Source organism: Bos indicus, chromosome 15, assembly GCF_029378745.1.
Source record: "Bos indicus isolate NIAB-ARS_2022 breed Sahiwal x Tharparkar chromosome 15, NIAB-ARS_B.indTharparkar_mat_pri_1.0, whole genome shotgun sequence".
NCBI classification, from domain to species: Eukaryota; Metazoa; Chordata; class Mammalia; order Artiodactyla; family Bovidae; genus Bos; species Bos indicus.
Window position 1 is genome coordinate 665880 of NC_091774.1, and position 20481 is coordinate 686360.

A 20481-nucleotide genomic window follows, 5' to 3' on the forward strand; every position below is an offset into this window, starting at 1 on the left:
TACACACAATACACTCCCATATCACTTGTAAAACTATAAACTGAGTCTTTAGCTTTTCTGTCATTAGCTTATAGCTTTTAGTCATGGATTTAAAATTGACATTTCTGTAATGCAGTTAAACTTGGCCTGGTTCTCATAAATATAACTTATTTAATATATAAAGAAAAAGACACTGCAATTTTATTTCAAAAGTACCTTTCTTCTAATCAATTTCCAAAAAGCTTGTTTCACATCCTTGTTCCTCAAACTATAAATGAAGGGGTTCAACATAGGGCTTACAAAAGTGTAGAAAAGAGCAATGATTTTGGACTGCTCCACTGACTGGTCTGTGGGAGGTCTAAGGTACATACAGAACAGGGTCCCATAAAACACAGTCACTGCCACCAGATGGGACACACAGGTGGAAAAAGCTTTGTGCCTGCCTTCAGCAGAGCGCATCCTCAGGACGGCAGTGAGAATGAAGATGTAGGAGATGAGGATTATGAGAAGAGAACTGGAAAGGTTAAATCCTGCCACCACAAACATGGATGTCTCCTTAATGTAAGTGTCAGAGCAGGAGAGTCGAATGAGGGGTGGGTCAGCGCAATAGAAGTGATTAATGACATTGGAGCCACAGAAGGTCAAGCGGTATGTCCACATGGTTTCCATCAGGCCACTAAGGAGCCCGTAGATATATGGACCAGCAATCAGGCGAATGCAGACCCACTTGGACATCTTGCTGCTATAAATCAAAGGATTACAGATGGCCATATACCTATCATAAGCCATTACAGCTAACATGTAATATTCAGTAATCACCATGGCAATGAAAAAATAGCACTGGATTAAACAAGCAGTGTAGGAAATGTTTTTTTTCTCTGATAAGAAGTTCAACAACATCTTGGGAGTCACATTAGTGGAATACCACAAATCCAAGCAGGACAAACTGGCAAGAAAAAAGTACATAGGGGTGTGGAGGCATGAATCTATCCTGATCAATAACAACATCCCAAGGTTCCCTCCCACAGTGATCAGATAGATCCCCAGGAACAGCACAAAGAGGATGGGCTGAAGATCTGGGCGATCTGTTAATCCCAACAGAACAAATTCAGTCACCAAGGTGGAATTTCCTCTGCCCATTTTCTTAGGTGCCAGCATTGTTCACTTCAGTCAGTCAATCAGTTCAGTTGCTCAGTTGTGTCTGACTCTTTGCGAGTTCACTTAGGTAAATTAAAATTATTCACTTAGATAAATAAAGTAGCCCATTAAAGTAGAAATAAAAAAAAAAAAGAGTAAATTGGTTGAAAGCAAGGGCCTGAATTGTTTTCCTGCAAATAAAGTACGTGAACTTAAAAAAAAAAAAAAGAAGTGAATGAGAAGTCCATCATACATTTCTTCTCTCTTTCTTGTATTCCCTTTCTCTATTTTCTTTGACCCTGTTACCCTCACACATAGCTATTACCAGACATAGTCTAAGACTGAAGGAGGTAAGACTTTTAATAAGGTCATAATCCCTAATAGCTAGGTATACAATGTGCAGATGATTCCCAAGCAGAATGGCTCTTGTGTCTCCACCTTATTTTGAAATGAGGGAAAGTGAAAGTGAAGTCACTCAGTCATGTCCGACTCTTTGTGACCCCATGGACTGTAACTATCAGGCTCCTCTGTCCATGGGATTTTCCAGGCGAGAGTACTCGAGTGGGTTGCCATTTCCTTCTCCAGGGGATCTTCCCAACCCAGGGGTTGAACCTGGGTCTCCTGCATTGCAAGCAGATGCTTTACCATCTGAGCCACCAGGGCAGTCTCATTGGAATGAGGGAAATATAACCCAAAGTTTAGCTTAAAATGGCTTCAACCACCAACTGTTACTTACAGATTGCTACAAAACTGTAGATTCATCATTGGTCCCAGGGACGATTCTGGACAAAATGGTGAACATGTTTGGAAACACTTTTGCAGTCTTTAATAGTATGTGCATATTTATTTGTTTATTAGTCATGTCACATGCAGGATCTTAGTCACCTGACCAGGGATCAGGGACCTGGCCTGTGCCCCCTGCAGTGGAAGTAGAGTCTTAACCACTGGACCACCATGGAAGCTTCCCAGTATGTGCATACTTAGAAATTCAAACTTAGAGAATTGTATTTCCTACTTACTGTATTGCTGTTGTTGTTTAGTTGCTAAGTGATGCTCAACTCTTTTGTGACCCAATGGGCTACAGCCTACCAGGCTTCTCTGTCCATGGGATTTCCCAGGCAAGAATACTGGAGTGGGTTGCCATTTCCTTCTTAAGGGGATCTTCCTGACCCAGGGATTGAACCCGCATCTCCTGCATTGGCAGGTGGATTCTTTACCACTGAGTATTAGAGTCTCACATTATAGGAATTTGAAGAAAAATTACTGAGGCCTATTTTACTGATCACTCATCTCCAACTCTTTGCTAACTCATGGACTATAGTCTACCAGCCTCCTCTGTTCATGGAATTCTCCAGGCAATCATACTATTGTGAGTAGACATTCTCCTCTACAAGGGATCTTCCCATCCCAGGCATCAAACCTGAGTCTTCAACATTGCAGCCAGATTCTTTACAGTCTCAGCCACCGGGGAAGTCCCACTTTACTACTATGTCCCAACAATACAGAATGATGTAGCATTCTTTGTGAATAGACCAAAGGCAAAGACTCCAGATTCAGAAATAACAAATACCTGGATGAACTAGAGGAAGAATTTTTCATTCAGAAGAGTTTATGTGAATAAAGCAAGAGAGACTTGGATAGGGAAAAAGAGAAGTGGCAAAAACTTAGATCATAGTTTTGTTTGCTTATCCATTTATGTATTCATTTTTCATTTATCCAAGATAGCACTTAAGGAGTTCATAGCATATAACAAAATTTGGTAACATTGTGCTGCTAGGGGAACAAAAATTTGACTCTAACCTTCCTAGCATCATATAGTTCAATTAATTCAATTTAGGTCAATTTATATAATAAATAGTTCAATTATCTTCTTTAGAGATTGCAATGTCCAGAAGTTATATATATATATATATATATATATATATATATATATATATATATATATATATATAAACCTAATCAACAGAGGAGGAATCATTCTTAATACAGAACTGCAGTTCAATTCAGTTCACTTCAGTTGCTCAGTCATGTCCGACTCTTTAAGACTCCATTAATCACAGCACTCCAGGTCTCCTTGTCCATCACCAACACCCCGAGTTCACTCAAATTCATGTCCATCTAGTTGGTGATGACATCCAGACATCTAATCCTCTGTCATCCCCTTCTTCTCCTGCCCCCAATCCCTCCCAGCACCAGAGTCTTTTCCAAAAGTTAACTCTTCACATCAGGAGGCCAAAGTATTGGAGTTTCAGCTTTAGCATCAGTCCTTCTAAAGAACACCCAGGACTGATCTCCTTTAGGATGGACTGGTTGGATCTCCTTGCAGTCCAGGGGACTCTCAAGAGTCTTCTGCAAAACACAGTTCAAAAGCATCAATTCTTCAGCGCTCAGCTTTCTTCACAGTCCAACTCTCACATCCATACATGACCACAGGAAAAACCATAGCCTTGACTAGACACACCTTTGTTGGCAAAGTAATGTCTCTGCTTCTCAATATGTTATCTAGGTTTGTCATAACTTTCCTTCCAAGGAGCAAGTGTCTTTTAATTTCATGGCTGCAGTCACCATCTGCAGTGATTTTGGAGCTCAAACAAATAAAGTCTACCACTGTTTCCACTGTTTCCCCATCTATTTCCCATGAAGTGACAGGACCAGATGCCATGATCTTAGTTTTCTGAATGTTGAGCTTTAAGCCAACTTTTTAACTCCCCTCTTTCACTTTCATCAAGAGGCTTTTTAGTTCCTCTTCACTTTCTGCCATAAGGGTGGTGTCATCTGCATATCTGAAATTATTGATATTTCTCCCATCAATCTTGATTCCAGCTTGTGCTTCTTCCAGCCCAGCATTTCTCATGATGTACTCTGCATAGAAGTTAAATAAGCAGGGTGACAATATACAGCCTTGACATACTCCTTTCCCTATTTGGAACCAGTCTGTTGTTCCATGTCCAGTTCTAACTGTTGCTTCCTGACCTGCATATAGGCTTCTCAAGAGGCAGGTCAGGTGGTCTGGTATTCCCATGTCTTTCAGAATTTTCCACAGTTTATTGTGATCCACACAGTCAAAGGCTTTGACATAGTCAATAAAGCAGAAATAGATGTTTTCTGGAACTCTCTTGCTTTTTCGATGATCCAGCAGATGGTGGCAATTTAATCTCTGGTTCCTCTGCCTTTCTAAAACTAGCTTGAGCATCTGGAAGTTCACAGTTCATGTACTGCTAAAGCCTGGCTTGCAGATTTTCAGAATTACTTTACTAGCGTGTGAGATGAGTGCAATTGTGTGGTAGTCTGAGCATTCTTTGGCATTGCCTTTCTTTGGGATTGGAATGAAAACTGACCTTTTCCAGTGCTTTGGCCACTGCTGAGTTTTCCAAATTTGCTGGCATAATGAGTGCAGCACTTTCACAGCATCATCTTTCAGGATTTGAAATAGCTCAACAGGAATTCCATCACCTCCACTAGCTTTGTTCATAGTGATGTTTCCTAAGGCCCACTTGACTTCACAATCCAGGATGTCTGGCTCTAGGTGTGTGATCACACCATCGTGATTATCTGGGTCGTGAAGATCTTTTTTGTATAGTTCTTCTGTGTATTCTTGCCACCTCTTCTTAATATCTTCTGCTTCTGTTAGGTCCATACCATTTCTGTCCTTTATCTAGCCCATCTTTGCATGAGATGTTCCCTTGGTATCTCTAATTTTCTTGAAGAGATCTCTAGTATTTCCCATTCTGTTGTTTTCCTCTATTTCTTTGCATTGATCACTGAGGAAGGTTTTCTCATCTCTCCTTACTATTCTTTGGAACTCTGCAATTCAAATGCTTATATCTTTTCTTTTCTCCTTTGCTTTTCGCTTCTTTTCTTTTCACGGCTATTTGTAAGGCCTCCCCAGACAGCCATTTTGCTTGTTTGCATTTCTTTTCCATGGGGATGGTCTTGATCCCTGTCTCCTGTACAATGTCATGAACCTCCATTCATAGTTCATCAGGCACTCTGTCAGATCTAGTCTCTTAAATCTATTTCTCACTTCCACTTTATAATCATAAGGGATTTGATTTAGGTCATACCTGAATGGTCTAGTGGTTTTCCCTACTTTCTTCAATTTTAGTCTGAATTTGGCAATAAGGAGTTCATGTTCTGAGCCACAGTCAGCTCCTGGTCTTGATTTTGCTGACTGTATAGAGCTTCTCCATCTTTGGATGCAAAGAATATAAGCAATCTGATTTTAGTGTGGACCATTTGATGATGTCCATGTGTAGAATCTTCTCTTGTGCTGTTGGAAGAGGGTGTTTGCTATGACCAGTGCGTTCTCTTGGCCAAACTCTGTTAGCCTTTGCCCTGCTTCATTCCGTATTCCCAGGCCAAATTTGCCTGTTACCCCAGGTGTTTCTTGACTTCCTGCTTTTGCATTCCAGTCCCCTATAAGGAAAAGGACATCTTTTTGGGGTGTTAGTTCTGAAAGGTCTTGTAGGTCTTCATAGAACCATTCAACTTCAGCTTCTTCAGCATTACTAGTTGGGGCATAGAGTTGGATTACTGTGATATTGAATGATTTGCCTTGGAAATGAACAGAGATCATTCTGCCTTTTTGAGATTGCATCCAAATACTGCATTTCGGACTCTTTTGTTGACCATGATGGCTACTCCATTTCTTCTAAGGGATTCCTGTCCACAGTAGTAGATATAATGGTCATCTGAGTTAAATTCCCCCATTCCAGTCCATTTTAGTTTGCTGATTCCTAGAATGTCGACGTTCACTCTTGCCATCTCCTGTTTGACCACTTCGAATTTGCCTTGATTCATGGACCTAACATTCCTGGTTCCTATGCAATATTGCTCTTTACAGCATCAGACCTTGCTTCTATCACCAGTCACATCCACAACTGGGTATTGTTTTTGCTTTGGCTCCATCCCTTCATTCTTTCTGGAGTTATTTTTCCACTGATCTCCAGTGGCATATTGGGCACCTACTGACCTGGGGAGCTCCTCTTTCAGTATCCTTTCATTTCGTCTTTTCATACTTTTCATGGGGTTCTCAAGGCAAGAATACTGAAGTGGTTTGCCATTCCTTTTTCCAGTGGACCACATTCTGTCAGACCTCTCCACCATGACCTACCTGTCTTGGGTGGCCCCACATGGCATAGCTTAGTTTCATTGAGTTAGATAAGGCTGTGGTCCTTGTGATTAGATTGACTAGTTGTCTGTGATTTGGTTTCATGGTGTCTGACCTCTGATGTCCTCTTGCAACACCTACCATCTTACTTGGGTTTCTCTTACCTTGGACATGGGATATCTCTTCATGGCTGCTTCAGCAAAGTGCAGCCACTGCTCCTTACCTTGGACAAGGGGTATCCTCTCATGGCCGCCCCTCCTGACCTTGAACCTGGAGTAGCTCCTTTCGGCCCTCCTGCGCCCATGCAGCCACCGCTCCTGGGACCTGTGGTTACTCCTCTCAGCCGCCGCCCCTGACCTCGGGCGTGGGGTAGCTCCTCTCAGCTGCCAGCCGCTGCCCCTGACCTTGGGCGAGGGGTAGTTCCTCTTGGCCATGCTTCTGCACTATCACTGCCGGTGCGCTTCTGATACTAACCCAGCAGCCACTCACGATAGTCTAATTTTAACTGGTCGTTCCAAGTTGTGTGTTCTAAGATCTTGTGTGTGTGTGTGTGTGTGTGTGTGTGTGTGTGTGAATAACTCAGTTGTGTCACTCTTTGCAACCCTAAGGACTGTTACCCACCATCCTCCTCTGCCATGGAGTTCTCCAGGCAAGAATACTGGAGTGGGTTGCCATTCGCTTCTCCAGGGGATATTTCTGACTCAGAGATTGAACCTGAGTCTCCCACATTGCAGACAGATTATTTATCATATGAGCCGTCCAAGATCTTAAGTGAAGTGAAGTGAAGTGAAGTGAAGTCGCTCAGTCGTGTCCGACTCTTTGTGACCCCATGGACTATAGCCAAACATGCGCCTCCATCCATGGGATTTTCCAGGCAAGAGTAATGGAGTGGGTTGTCATTTCCTTCACCAGAGGATCTTCCCGGCCCAGGGATTGAACCCAGGTCTCCCACATTGTAGGCAGATGCTTTACCGTCTGAGCCACCAGGGAAGTCTTAAGAGCTAAGACCTTAAGAGCTTCCAAATTTAAAGAGATATCAGAATTTATTGTTTTTTTTTATGTAAAACTTACAAAATATAGCATTGGCAAATAATCTGAATTTTAATAACGATAACCCTGTATGCGAGACAGCAAAAGAGACACTGATGTATAGAACAGTCTTTTGGACTCTGTGGGAGAGGGAGAGGGTGGGATGATTTGGGAGAATGGCATTGAAACATGTATAATATCATATATGAAATGAATCACCAGTCCAAGTTCGATGCATGATACTGGTTGCTTGGGGCTGGTGCACTGGGATGACCCAGAGGGATGATACGGGGAGGGAGGAGGATGGGGGGTTTGGGATGGGGAACACGTGTATACCTGTGGCGGATTCATGTTGATGTATGGCAAAACCAATACAATATTGTAAAGTAATTAACCTCCATTTAAAATAAATAAATTTATATTAAAAAAATAAACCTATTCTCAACCAGAGCATAACAAATCTGTGTGCTTGATATATTGAAATTCAGATAACAATATATTGACTATATTTACAGTATCTAAGTTGTTCCTAGCAGTTGAATGAAGTACCCTCAGAAGTTAGCTACTTTAATTTTGTGATACTTCCAAGATAGCATAAGAGTTAGTCATTATAATAAGGTAATCTTTGTACATAAACAGCAGTCAGCCCTACATGTATGTGAGTCATTTTCCCGGGGAAATAAAAGTAAATGGTAACACTGCTTGCCTCAAAAGATCTGTTTGGTGTCTTCATGGTAAAGGAGATAAATGAAGAGAACATTAACATCAGACGCGATTAGTTCAATAATAAAGATTTGAATGGAGTAATTAACTGTGTTCTAGAATCAGTATATGGATTGAAGAATAATAGCATTTAACAAGAGTTTGAAGGAAAACTAAGAATTTTCTACAAGGACAAGGGTAAAGAGTACTTTCAGATAGAGTGAACATGAAGAGACAAAAGGCTTTCAAGAGAAATCAAATAAACCCATAGGTATATTTTCAAGGATTAATTTTCTACAAGCATGAATTTTTCACAGTACAGAAGAAAACATTTTAAAGGGAAAACAGTTAAATAAACTGAAGTCCCCATCACAAGCTAAGAAGTGTAGATATCCTTGAAAGCTATAAGGTAGCATATCTTTGAATTTTTCTGGAAAGTATGTATTACACCCAAATTATGGAGATGGATTAGATCCAATGTTTTCTGTTAACTTGTCAAATAAATAATTTTCTGGGCTTAAATCTATACCTTTGGTCTTTGGGAGGAAAATACAATAATTAGAGAATCAGAATTTATGTAAATAGCAGGAGTATTCTTACCAGAGCACTTGGGTTTCTCTGGCTTATTGGTACAGAATTCGCTTGCAATGTAGGTAGACCCAGGTTCAGTCCCTGGGTGGGGAAGATCTCCTGGAGTATGAAATGGCAGCCCACTCCAGTATTCTTGCCTGGAAATCCCATGGAGGACGCAATCACTGGGGCACAAAGAGTCAGGCACAGCTGAGCAACTAATTCTTTCACTCACCAGAATGATGAGTCCATTTGGAAAATATTTGTTTAGAATATACAAAGCTTCTGTTTCATGGCATAAAGATACTTATCTAATCTTTAAATCTCTACACTTATGCCCTAAATAACAGCACCTGTTTAGTCACTGTATTACCTTTAACAACTAATAAAGACAAAAATACGACAAAGTTGCCTATAGACAAAGCTATGGTTTTTTCCAGTAATCATGCATGGATGTGAGACTTCAACCACAAAGAAAGCTGAGCACTGAAGAACTGACATTTTTGAACTACTGTGCTGGAAACTCTTGAGAGTCCCTTGGACAGCAAGGAGATCAAACCAGTCCATCCTAAAGGAAATCAATCCTGAATATCCATTGGAAGGACTGATGCTGAAGCTGAAGCTCCACTACTTTGGCCACCTGATGCAAAGAGCTGACTCAATGGAAAAGACCCATATGCTGGGAAAAATTGAAGGCAAGAGGAGAAGGGAGCAACAGAGGATGAGATGGCTAAATGGCATCACTGACTCAATAGACATGAGTTTGAGCAAACTTGGAGCTAATGATGGACAGAGAAGACTGGCATGCTACACTTCATGGGGTTGCAAAGAGTTGTACATGACTTAGCAACTGAACAAAAAAAGACAAAAATAGATATAACCAAAAATAAAAGAGAGAATTTAATCTGACTACTTCTTATTCTTTCCTTTAAATAGATTCAATGAGCACACTCCACAATTTGGGGGGGGGGGGGGAGAGACTATATTTTGAAGTAGTACTTCCTCCCATGCACATGGTTGCTTCAATTTTACAAAGCAATTATGCTTTTTTATTTTATTTTACCTTTAAAAAAATCCTGCAACTGATATAAAGAAGATGTATTAATAATGAGGATAATGGGGCAGAGATAAACATTGTTTGCTATAACCTGAATTTTTTATATTATTATTTTCAAAACTATTCAGCAGGGCTTCCCTGGTGGCTCAGTGGTAAGAAATCTACCTGTCAACGCAGTGGAGATGGGTTTGATCCATGGTAGGATGATCCCACATGCTGAGGGACAGCTAAGCCTGTGCACTACAACTACTGTGAAAGCAAATATTTTAAGGACTTTCAAATATTTATAATTTTCACACATTTTAAATTGTGTTGAAATTAGTAATATTAAGCTCTTTTTAAATCATATCTGCCTGAGTTTCTCCACTTCTCTTTTTTCACCTCTATTTTGCCATCCATGACACTATTATCAAGAGTGCTCAGCAACCCACCAGGCTCCCCCGTCCCTGGGATTCTCCAGGCAAGAACACTGGAGTGGGTTGCCATATCCTTCTCCAATGCATGAAAGTAAAAAGTGAAAGTGAAGTCGCTCAGTCGTGTCCGACTCTTCGCGACCCCCTGGACTACAGCCTACCAGGCTCCTCCGTCCATGGGATTTTCCAGGCAAGAGTACTGGAGTGGGATGCCATCGCCTTCTCCACAAGAGAGCTCTAATTACGTTTTTGGTCTAACTCACACTTTAACGGCCTGTGGTAACTGGAAAACATAATTCTCAACATCTTAGTTAAAAATTCTTTGAAAACCTAAATGTGCATCTTGCAAATATAAATGGTATTAAAGATTTTTTGATAAATTCAGGCATTGCTTTAGAGTTAAAGCCTTTTTTTTTTCCCACTGAAAATATCTGAACTTTTAATAGAAATTCAATTGAATATTCGTTCTGTTTCCATAAGCAAATGGTTATAGAGCTTGAGATATGTCAAAGACTCATGTCCAATGGCTATGAGAATGACTTTTGATAGCCTTCCATTTAATTTTTACTGCACCCGGTATTTCCTATGGTTAGAAATATTGTTTATTTGATACTTATCAAAGTAGTAACTAAATTTATCCTCCACAACTCTCATTTTTAACTCCTTTTCTGATATGGAATACTAAGTAATTTGTATTAAATTATTGTATCAGCTATACTTCAATATAAAATAAAAAGTTTAAAGTTTGGGGAAAAATTATTGGAGTCATTGCTGAACTCATTTTAAAATAACCATGAATATTTTGCTCTCTGTTGGAGAAATATCACACACAAACATTAAGTAAGCTTCGGTAAGGCAAGGAACTAGACACCCTTCTAAAAATGGTTTTCTCATGGGACATTGATATACTTTTTTTTTTTTTTTTTAATGTCCAGTTTGAAATTCTGGGTCATTAGTAGTCAAGGTAGATAGTTATCATTTTTTGAAAGTCTAGGTTACTTTTCTTTTCTCAAGAAATATAACTGAAATAAACTCCACATTAGGTTTCACTGGCTCAATAATGTCAAACTGCTTTCCTCTGGATTGGAACAAACCAGAATAAGCTAGGTAACAGTGAAAATATAGATTTGTTTATCCTAATGAACTTGATTCACAAAGATATTGATATTCATATATGTTTATACTTTGCTATGCACAGGTGTGAGAAAAAAAGCTTTACTTGCAATTTAGTAGGAATTATTGATCCAAAAACCAGAGGTGCTATTTATGGTAAATTGATAAACATAGTAAATATTTGGTAGAATCTTGGAGTTCCAAGAATTTCCTCTTCTCCCTCTCCAAGAAAAACAAATCACAACAAGAAAAACATCAATCACTGAAAGTACAAAACTCACCTCTTCAAGTGACACTATTACCTGGAATACTACTCATTGAAATGCTTATAGGAGAAAAGTTTGCCCTCTTCCGGGTCCATTGAAAATAGTGTAGCAGACTAATTTTGAACTGTTGTCACATTTGCTAAAAAATTTAAGTACCCAAATCTACAATTTTGTGGCCATTTAAGATGAAATGAGTAGGAGACTAGGGTATACTGAAGCCCAGAAAAGGACAACAGAAAGTGGAAGTGAGTTATTGAAATTCAGTTTCAGTCTAGAAACTATCTCAACTTGTCATAAAGACAGAGATAAGTCTCTAAGAATAGCTTAGCAAGTAATGCTATTTTAAGATAGTAAATGAAGAAGACAGATGAGTCATGTAGTTGATGGACTCATGCATCTCAAGTGAATATAAACTTCCCAAGGGGAGCAGCCCTTGTCTGCTGTGCCATAATAAACCCAGCTCTTCTCCCTCCTATGTCTTTCCAGTCCAATATCTCACAATGTAAGGACAAAGTGAATTATCTGATTACAGTACACACAGTGGTTTCATACTACCCAATGCTATATCAGTAAATCTCTCTTGAGTCTTCATTTATAAAATAATCTTTTTATCTTGCTATAGATGACTTTCTCCCAGGGACTTCAGAGTCCTCACCTATTCAATATCAGACTTTATCTATGTATTTTTTAAATCAGTTTTATTTTTTTGCTACAATGAGTATAATTCCTGTTGAATCTGTCTCTCTCTTAAATTATTTCATACAGTTTTTTTTTTTTTTGAGGGTGGTGGGATATTCTTTCAACAGATATTATTCTAAAAAGACATATGATTGTCAAGTGCTCACTGTAATATGGTTATTTGATGTGTGTTAAATTACTGAATGAATGAAAATAATGTTATTTGTAGAATGAGGAGTGTAAACACAGACCAACCTAAATAAGAAATTTATGCACAGTGACTCATTTTAACTAGCTAAGAAATTAAGATAGGTTTCAAAACTGCTTTTGTTGTCATCTGACTCCTACTGGCTAAAGATCCAAAACTGAAACAGTAAGAGAAAGTGCAAGTACAGAAGTCAGAATTTTCATTCCTACCTGACCGAAGGAAAGATTCTCTCAGAGATTTAAGTAGCCCAAGTGATGTGTTTGCTAAGAATGATTTATACCCACCTTATAATTTGGAGCTTTTATCCCTAAAGCATTTTTCAGCACACTCTGAAAAAAATAATTGCAATGTTATTGCAAGAGAAATCTCCTGAGAAATAGTAATTTATATGAATTTATACTCATTAGAGTCTTGGGATTTTCACAATGCTGTTTCATCAGTTTGAGTTATTTTGAACTGATGGCTTTGGATTGTCAAGAGATTTTTGCATTGTGCATCACCATTTTTTTTTCAATTGGGTCAATAGAACAATTAATAAAGGTATAAAATGATTATATAATTCATACACTATGATGTTTCTGTGTTACCATTTCAGTCTGAATGGTGTTTTTGTAAGTGCTTTCCCCCTAAATTACTATTCAGTGAATGCTTGTCAAAAAGACTTTAATACCCAGAATAAAGTGATTAAATTATAAGGCACAGGGAGAAAAATCACTTGGACAACATATCATAATGAGTTGTCATAAAGTCAGTGCAAAATGTGAGGTCCAGGTGTTGGAAAGTAATATTTTATAGAAACCTTGTGAGCATGTAATTTAGCAATGCTATTTATTTGACCGCAAATGAAAATATACAGGATAAAGGTGAAGATAGCATGACTGCATTTTCTTCTCATTTACGAAGTATTCAATTATCTTACTCAAGAGATGCAAAAATAAAAATGGTATAAACCATGTGCTTAAGAAGTTCTTAGTCTAACTGGAAAATCTGGAGACAGGTGAATCTTTCTGTAGAACATATCATCTGAAGGATATATTGAAATCAAAGCTCTTACTATGGTTTATATTATATATATACCACACAATTGCACTCATCTCACAGGGTAGTAAAGTAATGCTCAAAATTCTCCAAGCCAGGCTTCAGAAATACATGAACACTGAACTTCCAGATGTTCAAGTGGGTTTTAGGACAGGCAGAGGAACCAGAGACCAAATTGCCAACATCCAATGGATCATCAAAAAAGCAAGAGAGTTCCAGAAAAACATCTATTTCTGCTTTATTGACTATGCCAAAGCCTTTGACTGTGTGGATCACAATAAACTGTGGAAAATTCTGAGAGAGGTGGGAATACCATACCACCTGACCTGCCTCCTTAGAAATCTGTATGCAGGTCAGGAAGCAACAGTTAGAACTGGATATGGAACAACAGACTGGTTCCAAATAGGAAAAGGAGTATGTCAAGGCTGTAGATTGTCACCTTGCTTATTTAACTTATATGCAGAGTACATTATGAGAAATGCTGGGCTGGAAGAAGCACAAGCCGGAATCAAGATTGCTGGGAGAAATATCAATAACCTGAGATATACAGATGACACCACTCTTACGGCAGAAAGTGAAAAGGGACTAAAAAGCCTCTTGAGGAAAGTGAAAGAGGAGAGTGAAAAAGTTAGCTTAAAGCTCAACATTCAGAAAACGAAGATCATGGCATCTGGTCCCATCACTTCATGGGAAATAGATGGGGAAATAGTGGAAACAGTGTCAGACTTTATTTTTTTCGGCTCCAAAATCACTGCAGATGGTGACTGCAGCCATGAAAATAAAAGACACTTACTCCTTGGAAGGAAAGTTATGACCAACCTAGATAACATATTCGGAGAAGGCAATGGCACCCCACTCCAGTAGTCTTGCCTGGAAAATCCCATGGATGGAAGTCCATTGGGTCGCTAAGAGTCGGACACGACTGAGTGACTTCACTTTCACTTCTCACTTTCATGCATTGGAGAAGGAAACGGCAACCCACTCCAATATTCTTGCCTGAAGAATCCCAGGGACGGGGGAGCCTGTTGGGCTGCCGTCTATGGGGTCGCACAGAGTCGGACATGACTGAAGCGACTTAGCAGTAGCAGATAACATATTAAAAAGCAGAGACATTACTTTGCCAACAAAGGTCCGTCTAGTCAAGGCTATGGTTTTTCTAGTGGCCATGTATGGATGTGAGAGTTGGATGGTGAAGAAGGCTGAGCGCTGAAGAATTGATACTTTTGAACTGTGGTGTTGGAGAGGACTCTTGAGAGTCCCTTGGACTGCAAGGAGATCCAACCAGTCCATTCTGAAAGAGATCAGCCCTGGGATTTCTTTGGAAGGAATGATGCTAAAGCTGAAACTCCAGTACTTTGGCCACCTCATGCAAAAAGTTGACTCATTGGAAAAAACTCTGATGCTGGGAGGGATTGGGGGCAGGAAGAGAAGAGGAGGACAGAGGATGAGATGGCTGGATGGCATCACCAACTCAATGGACATGGGTTTGGGTGAACTCTGGGAGTTGGTGATGGGCAGGGAGGCCAGGTGTGCTGTGGTTCATGGGGTCGCAAAGAGTCAGACATGACTGAGTGACTGAACTGAACTGAATATATACATATATATATATATATATGTGTGTGTTTATATATATATATATAAACACATATACAATGGAATATTATTCAGTCAAAATAAAAGAGGGTAACTGCTATTTGCTACAACATAAATGAGCCTTGAAGGTATTACATTAAGGGTGACAAGTCAGACAAACAGAAAGAAAAGTATTAAATACAGCATGATCTTTTTGTGGAATCTCCAACATCAGACTCAGAGAAGTATAGAATCGAACTATGATTATCAGGATCTGGAGGTTAGGGAAATGGGAAGAAGTTGGCCAAAGGAACAAACTTCCAGTTATAAGACAAATTCTGGGAATCTAATATACAGCATAGTGACAACACTTAACTATATGATGTATATGTGAAAGTGCTGAGAGTAGATGTTAAAGGTTTTCACCATCAAATAATAACAACAAAAAATTGTACTTGTATCAGATGATAGATGTGACAACTAATATTATTATGAGAATCATTTTGTAATACATGCATATATCAAAGCATCTCATCTTAAGCTTATACAATCTTTTATGTCAAATATATATCAATAAAGCTGGATAAACATAGTTGTAATAAATTTCAAAGTTAAAATCATAAGATATATCATCTCTGACAACAGAAATAAATAACATGTGATAAAGAAATATCTCTTTAAATCCCAAATATATGTTAATTAAGCACTGTTTTCTAAATAGCATAGAAGTTAACAAAGGCACAGAAAAATAAGAACATATTTCAAACTCAGGGATAAAATATATCAAAGTGAATGACTTTCAGCTCAAGCAATACATATGTGAAATATACAAAGATTTTATATAAGAAAAGAAACAAGACTCAAATAAATATTTCAAATTATCATTAAAAAAATCTAGAAAAGAAAATAAAAGGTAACCCCAAGTAATCTAAATTTTTCAGATCCAATGATACAAAAAGTGTTTTTTCTTTCCCTAGACCTAAGTATGTGGATTCACATTTGCAGATCTGAGGGAGACAGTAGGTTTCCTACAGAACAGAGGCCTCAAACCAGATCCACAAGCAGCTGTCTGGGAAAAGAAGGACGATTATATTCTTCTTTTTTCTCATTCTAGACTGATCATCAAACAAGTGCATTCATAAGAACCAGAAAAATATTATCATGACCCATAGTTCACAGTTTTACTTTGTAAGTTAGGGGAAGAGTACAGAAGGTTGGTCTTCTTAAAGATTCTTCAGTTCAGTTCAGTTCAGTCGCTCAGTCATATCTGACTCTTTGCGACCCCATGAATCGCAGCATGCCAGGCCTCCCTGTCCATCACAAACTCCCAGAGTATGCTCAGACTCATGTCCATCGAGTCAGTGATGCCATCCAGTCATCTCATCCTCTGTCGTCCCCTTCTCCTCCTGCATCCAATCCCTCCCAGAATCAGAGTCTTTTCCAATGAGTCAACTCTTCCCATGAGGTGGCCAGAGTACTGGAGTTTCAGTTTTAGCATCATTCCTTCCAAAGAAATCCAAGGGCTGATCTCCTTCAGAACAGACTGGTTGGATCTCCTTGCAGTCCAAGGGACTCTCAAGAGTCTTCTCCAACACCACAGTTCAAAAGCATCAATTCTTCAGCGCTCAGCTTTCTTCACAGTCCAACTCTTACATCCATACGCGACCACAGGAAAAACCATAGCCTTGACTAGACAGACCTTTGTTGGCAAAGTAATGTCTCTGCTTTTTAATATGCTATCTAGGTTGGTCATAACTTTTCTTCCAAGGAGTAAGCATCTTTTAATTTCATGGCTGCAGTCACCATCTGCAGTGATTTTGAAGCCGAAAAAAATAAAGTCTGACACTTTCTACTGTTTCACCATCTATTTCCCGTGAAGTGATGGGACCAGATGCCATGATCTTCGTTTTCTGAATGTTGAGCTTTAAGCCAACTTTTTCACTCTCCTCTTTCACCTTCATCAAAAGGCTTTTTAGTTCCTCTTCACTTTCTGCCATAAGGGTGGTGTCATCTGTGCATCTGAGGTTATTGATATTTCTCCCAGCAATCTTGATTCCAGCTTGTGCTTCTTCCAGCCCAGCGTTTCTCATGATGTACTCTGCATATAAGTTAAATAAGCAGGGTGGCAATATACATCCTTGATGTGCTCCTTTTCCTATTTGGAACCAGTCTGTTGTTCCATGTCCAGTTCTAACTGTTGCTTCCTGAGCTGCGTATAAATTTCTCAAGAGGCAGGTCTTAGCCCCTCAAAATAGATGGTAATAAAAAGAGAATAAATTCAAAGAACTGAGCTCAGAGCATGTGTATCTTGTTTACTGTTTTAAGCAGTAAGAGGATACCAGTGTTCCAGGGAATACCTAGTCAAGATTTTCACTTAGAGAGGGCCTCTTCAAAATGTAATGATTTAAACGAACCTAAAATTTGGTTCTAAAAGCAGTTTTGAAATAGTGGATCTGAGGTGCAGAAATCTGAGCTTCATTTCTAACAATATCCAAGGAAATGTTACTACTGCCAACCCAGGAAAACGTATTAAAGGGCAGCAGCAGTTTAGACTAAGTACAGCTTATTTGTTCTCAGTCCCAAGAACAATTGAAACACAGACACAAAGAGTATGAAAACTGGTCTTATAAATGTAAAGATATTTGAGCCAAAGATTAAGAGTTATAGTTTATTGGAAATCAAGGCATTGCCATCTTAGTGACCATATTTCTTCGAAGGACTCTCTTCAATGTTTGTTTTACATCTAAGTACTGGACTTACAAAAGTGTAGAAAACAGCTATTATCTTGGATTCTTCCACCGTCTTCTCTGTTGCTGGTCTTACATACATGCAGAAGAGTGTCCCATAACATAGGGTAACAGCATCATGTGGGAACCACAGGTGGAGAATGCCTTGTGCCTTCCTTTTCCTGATTCAATCCTGAGGATTGCAGTGAGAATTAAGGCATAAGAAATCAGGATGATGATGAGGGGGCTGGAGAGGTTGAAGCCTGTTGATATCAATATGGCATGCTCTTTGACATAAGTATCAGAGCAAGAAAAAATGGTGGGTCAGCACAGTAGAAATGGTTGATGGTGTTGGATCTACAGAAGGTCAAGTGGAAGGTCAGGATGGCCTGGAAGAGTCCATATGAGAAGCCATAGACATAAGGGAATGTGGCCAAGCTTATGCAGATATACCTGGATATCTTCACACTGTAGTGCAGAGGGTTGCATATGGCCACATAGTGGGCATAGGCCATTGCTGCCAGCATGTAAAACTCAGTGAGGAGAAGTGCTATGAGAAGGTAACACTGCAAAGCAGCCAGCAAAGCTGATGGTCTTCTTCTGTGATACCAGATTAATCAGCATCAGTGGGGCTGCAGTAGAGGTATAGCACAAGTCTACAAAGGATAAATGAGTGAGGAAGAAGGACATGGGTGTGTAAAGGTGAGAGTCCAGTCTGACTAACACCATTGTGCCCAGGTTGCCTAGGAGGGTGACAAGGTAAATGACCAGAAACAGCACAAAGAGGAGAGGCTGGTGCTCTGGGCGATCTGTGAGCCCGAGGAGAATGACTTCTCTTAGTTTACTGTCATTGGTGAGGGGAATTTTCTGCACTTGAAACAAGTGCAGTCAAAGGAAATATGAAGGTACACATTTTATTACAATTAAAATGATTTTTATATACCTCGAGATGTTATTCAAAATGAATACTGTCATACACTGCTGCTTTACTTCTATTAAGGCATTGTTTCAGCTTCTTTACAAATGAACAATTATTTTATTTCCATCTCTTACCTATTCTTGTATCTATGGCTGTGTCTTTAGATAAGTATGCTTCTAACCATAGCTATGTTCACAGTCACAAGTGAGCTGCATATTTCCTATCTCCTGCACTATTTTTTCTTCTGCAACTCTACTTATCTTATAAAGCCAACCTCAAGGCTAGTCCCATGTGAAGCATTTCTCACTCTTCTCTCATTATACCTGAGATTGAATTAATCCCCTTCTGTTTTATACTTCTCAGATACCCTATATACTCTAATTTATTCCTTAGCACATTACATCATCAGAAGAGATCCACTTTCTACTCATGTATTAGTTCTCCAGGGGTAGAGCAAATTCTATTTCATTACTGTACTGTGATTTCTAACCACATGTTTACATACTAAATATGTAGTTTTGTAAAATTTACATTTTAAAAAGAAAAGGAAAAATAATGTGAGCATGAAATACCATACTCCTTGCAATCTGTCACCTCTGAAACCCCACAAAACTTTTCACAATGTCATACCTCCATAGGATAATTAAAAGCTTTGAACTTGTATCAGAACAATTGCTTGAGAAGCTTATTAATAAAGCTAATCTACAGAAAGTCTGTAGCAGAAAGTCTCATGTGGGATATTGGAACCTAACCTCTAACAACTACTTTGGTGATTCTAACATAGATGTTCCCAGAATCACAGTTTAAAAAGCCACAGTAACAGTGCTTCCATAAACATGATGGTGGTGGTTTAGTCACCAAGTTGTGTACGAATCTTGCAACCTCATGGACTGGAGCCTATGTGGCTCCTCTGTCCATGGGATTTCCCAGGCAAGAATACTGGAGTGGTTGCCATTCCCTCCTCCAGGGGATCTTCCCAAACCAGGGATTGAACCTGGGTCTCCTGCATTGCTGACAGTCTCCTACATTGCAGGCAGGTTCTTGTCCATAGACATATGACAAATAAATGAACAAAGAACTGTCAGATCAAATGAATTCTCACACAGTGTTTTGAGAATGGTCTACAGCAATGATAGAATGGTTCATAAAGAAAAATAATAAGTTTCACATAGTTCATATTTAAGTTGCTAAACAAAACTCCATCTGTATAGATATATTATTATTAATAAAACATCTATGGATTTATTAGCTTGTTCTCACTTCTAAACTAGTGCTGAGTCTCCTATTCCTTACACTCCAAGTGTTTTTATACCTTTCTCTTTCATATATCATATTTTTAAAACTTGCTCAAATCTTTGTCTTATTTCAAAGTGAGTCAGAAAAGCTTACTTTAGTTATATTTTAGAAATACAGTAAATATTTCTTTTTCAACCTATAGCTCCCTACCTTAGTATTTGAAGTACTTAATAGATATTTGTTGAATGCACTAATAATAGTTCTTAATAATAGATAATGATTCTTACCCATGAGGTACTTCATTCCCTGTTTGTAAATGGGAATAGTATCAGTTCTGCTTTCTTCTCAAGTCGTTATGGACATCAAACTCCTCCAAAATATATTTATTAATACACAACACATCATGTGTTTAGGCACCACTAATGCCAAAATGAACCAAGTTCAAAACCCCTGCCATTGTGGCATCCACCTTCTAGTGAACACAGAAACATAATAATGAAATAAGCCAATCGTTTTTCGGATGACACTGATATAGAGGGAAAGACAGAAAATGGAGTCAGAGGGAAGGGTATTCAAAATTTAAACAGGAACATTAGCAATAGCACTGAGACATATACATTACCATATGAAAACAGATGACCAGTGTAAGTTCGATCCATGAAGAAGGGCACCCAAAGCTGGTGCTCTGGGACAACCCAGAGGGATAGGTTGGGGAGGGAGGTAGAGGA

The 20481-nt window shown here is 39.0% G+C and overlaps 1 protein-coding gene and 1 pseudogene across 1 annotated transcript; both read right to left on the reverse strand.

Annotated features, from left to right (window-relative positions):
* Nucleotides 1-180: 180 nt before the first annotated feature.
* On the reverse strand, nucleotides 181-1119 carry LOC139176128 (olfactory receptor 5M5). The gene has a single exon (XM_070767587.1). It carries the CDS (start codon nucleotides 1117-1119, stop codon nucleotides 181-183), a length of 939 nt encoding a protein of 312 aa, XP_070623688.1.
* Nucleotides 1120-17566: 16447 nt separating this feature from the next.
* LOC139176129 (olfactory receptor 5M11-like) lies at nucleotides 17567-20056 on the reverse strand (annotated as a pseudogene).
* Nucleotides 20057-20481: the final 425 nt, after the last annotated feature.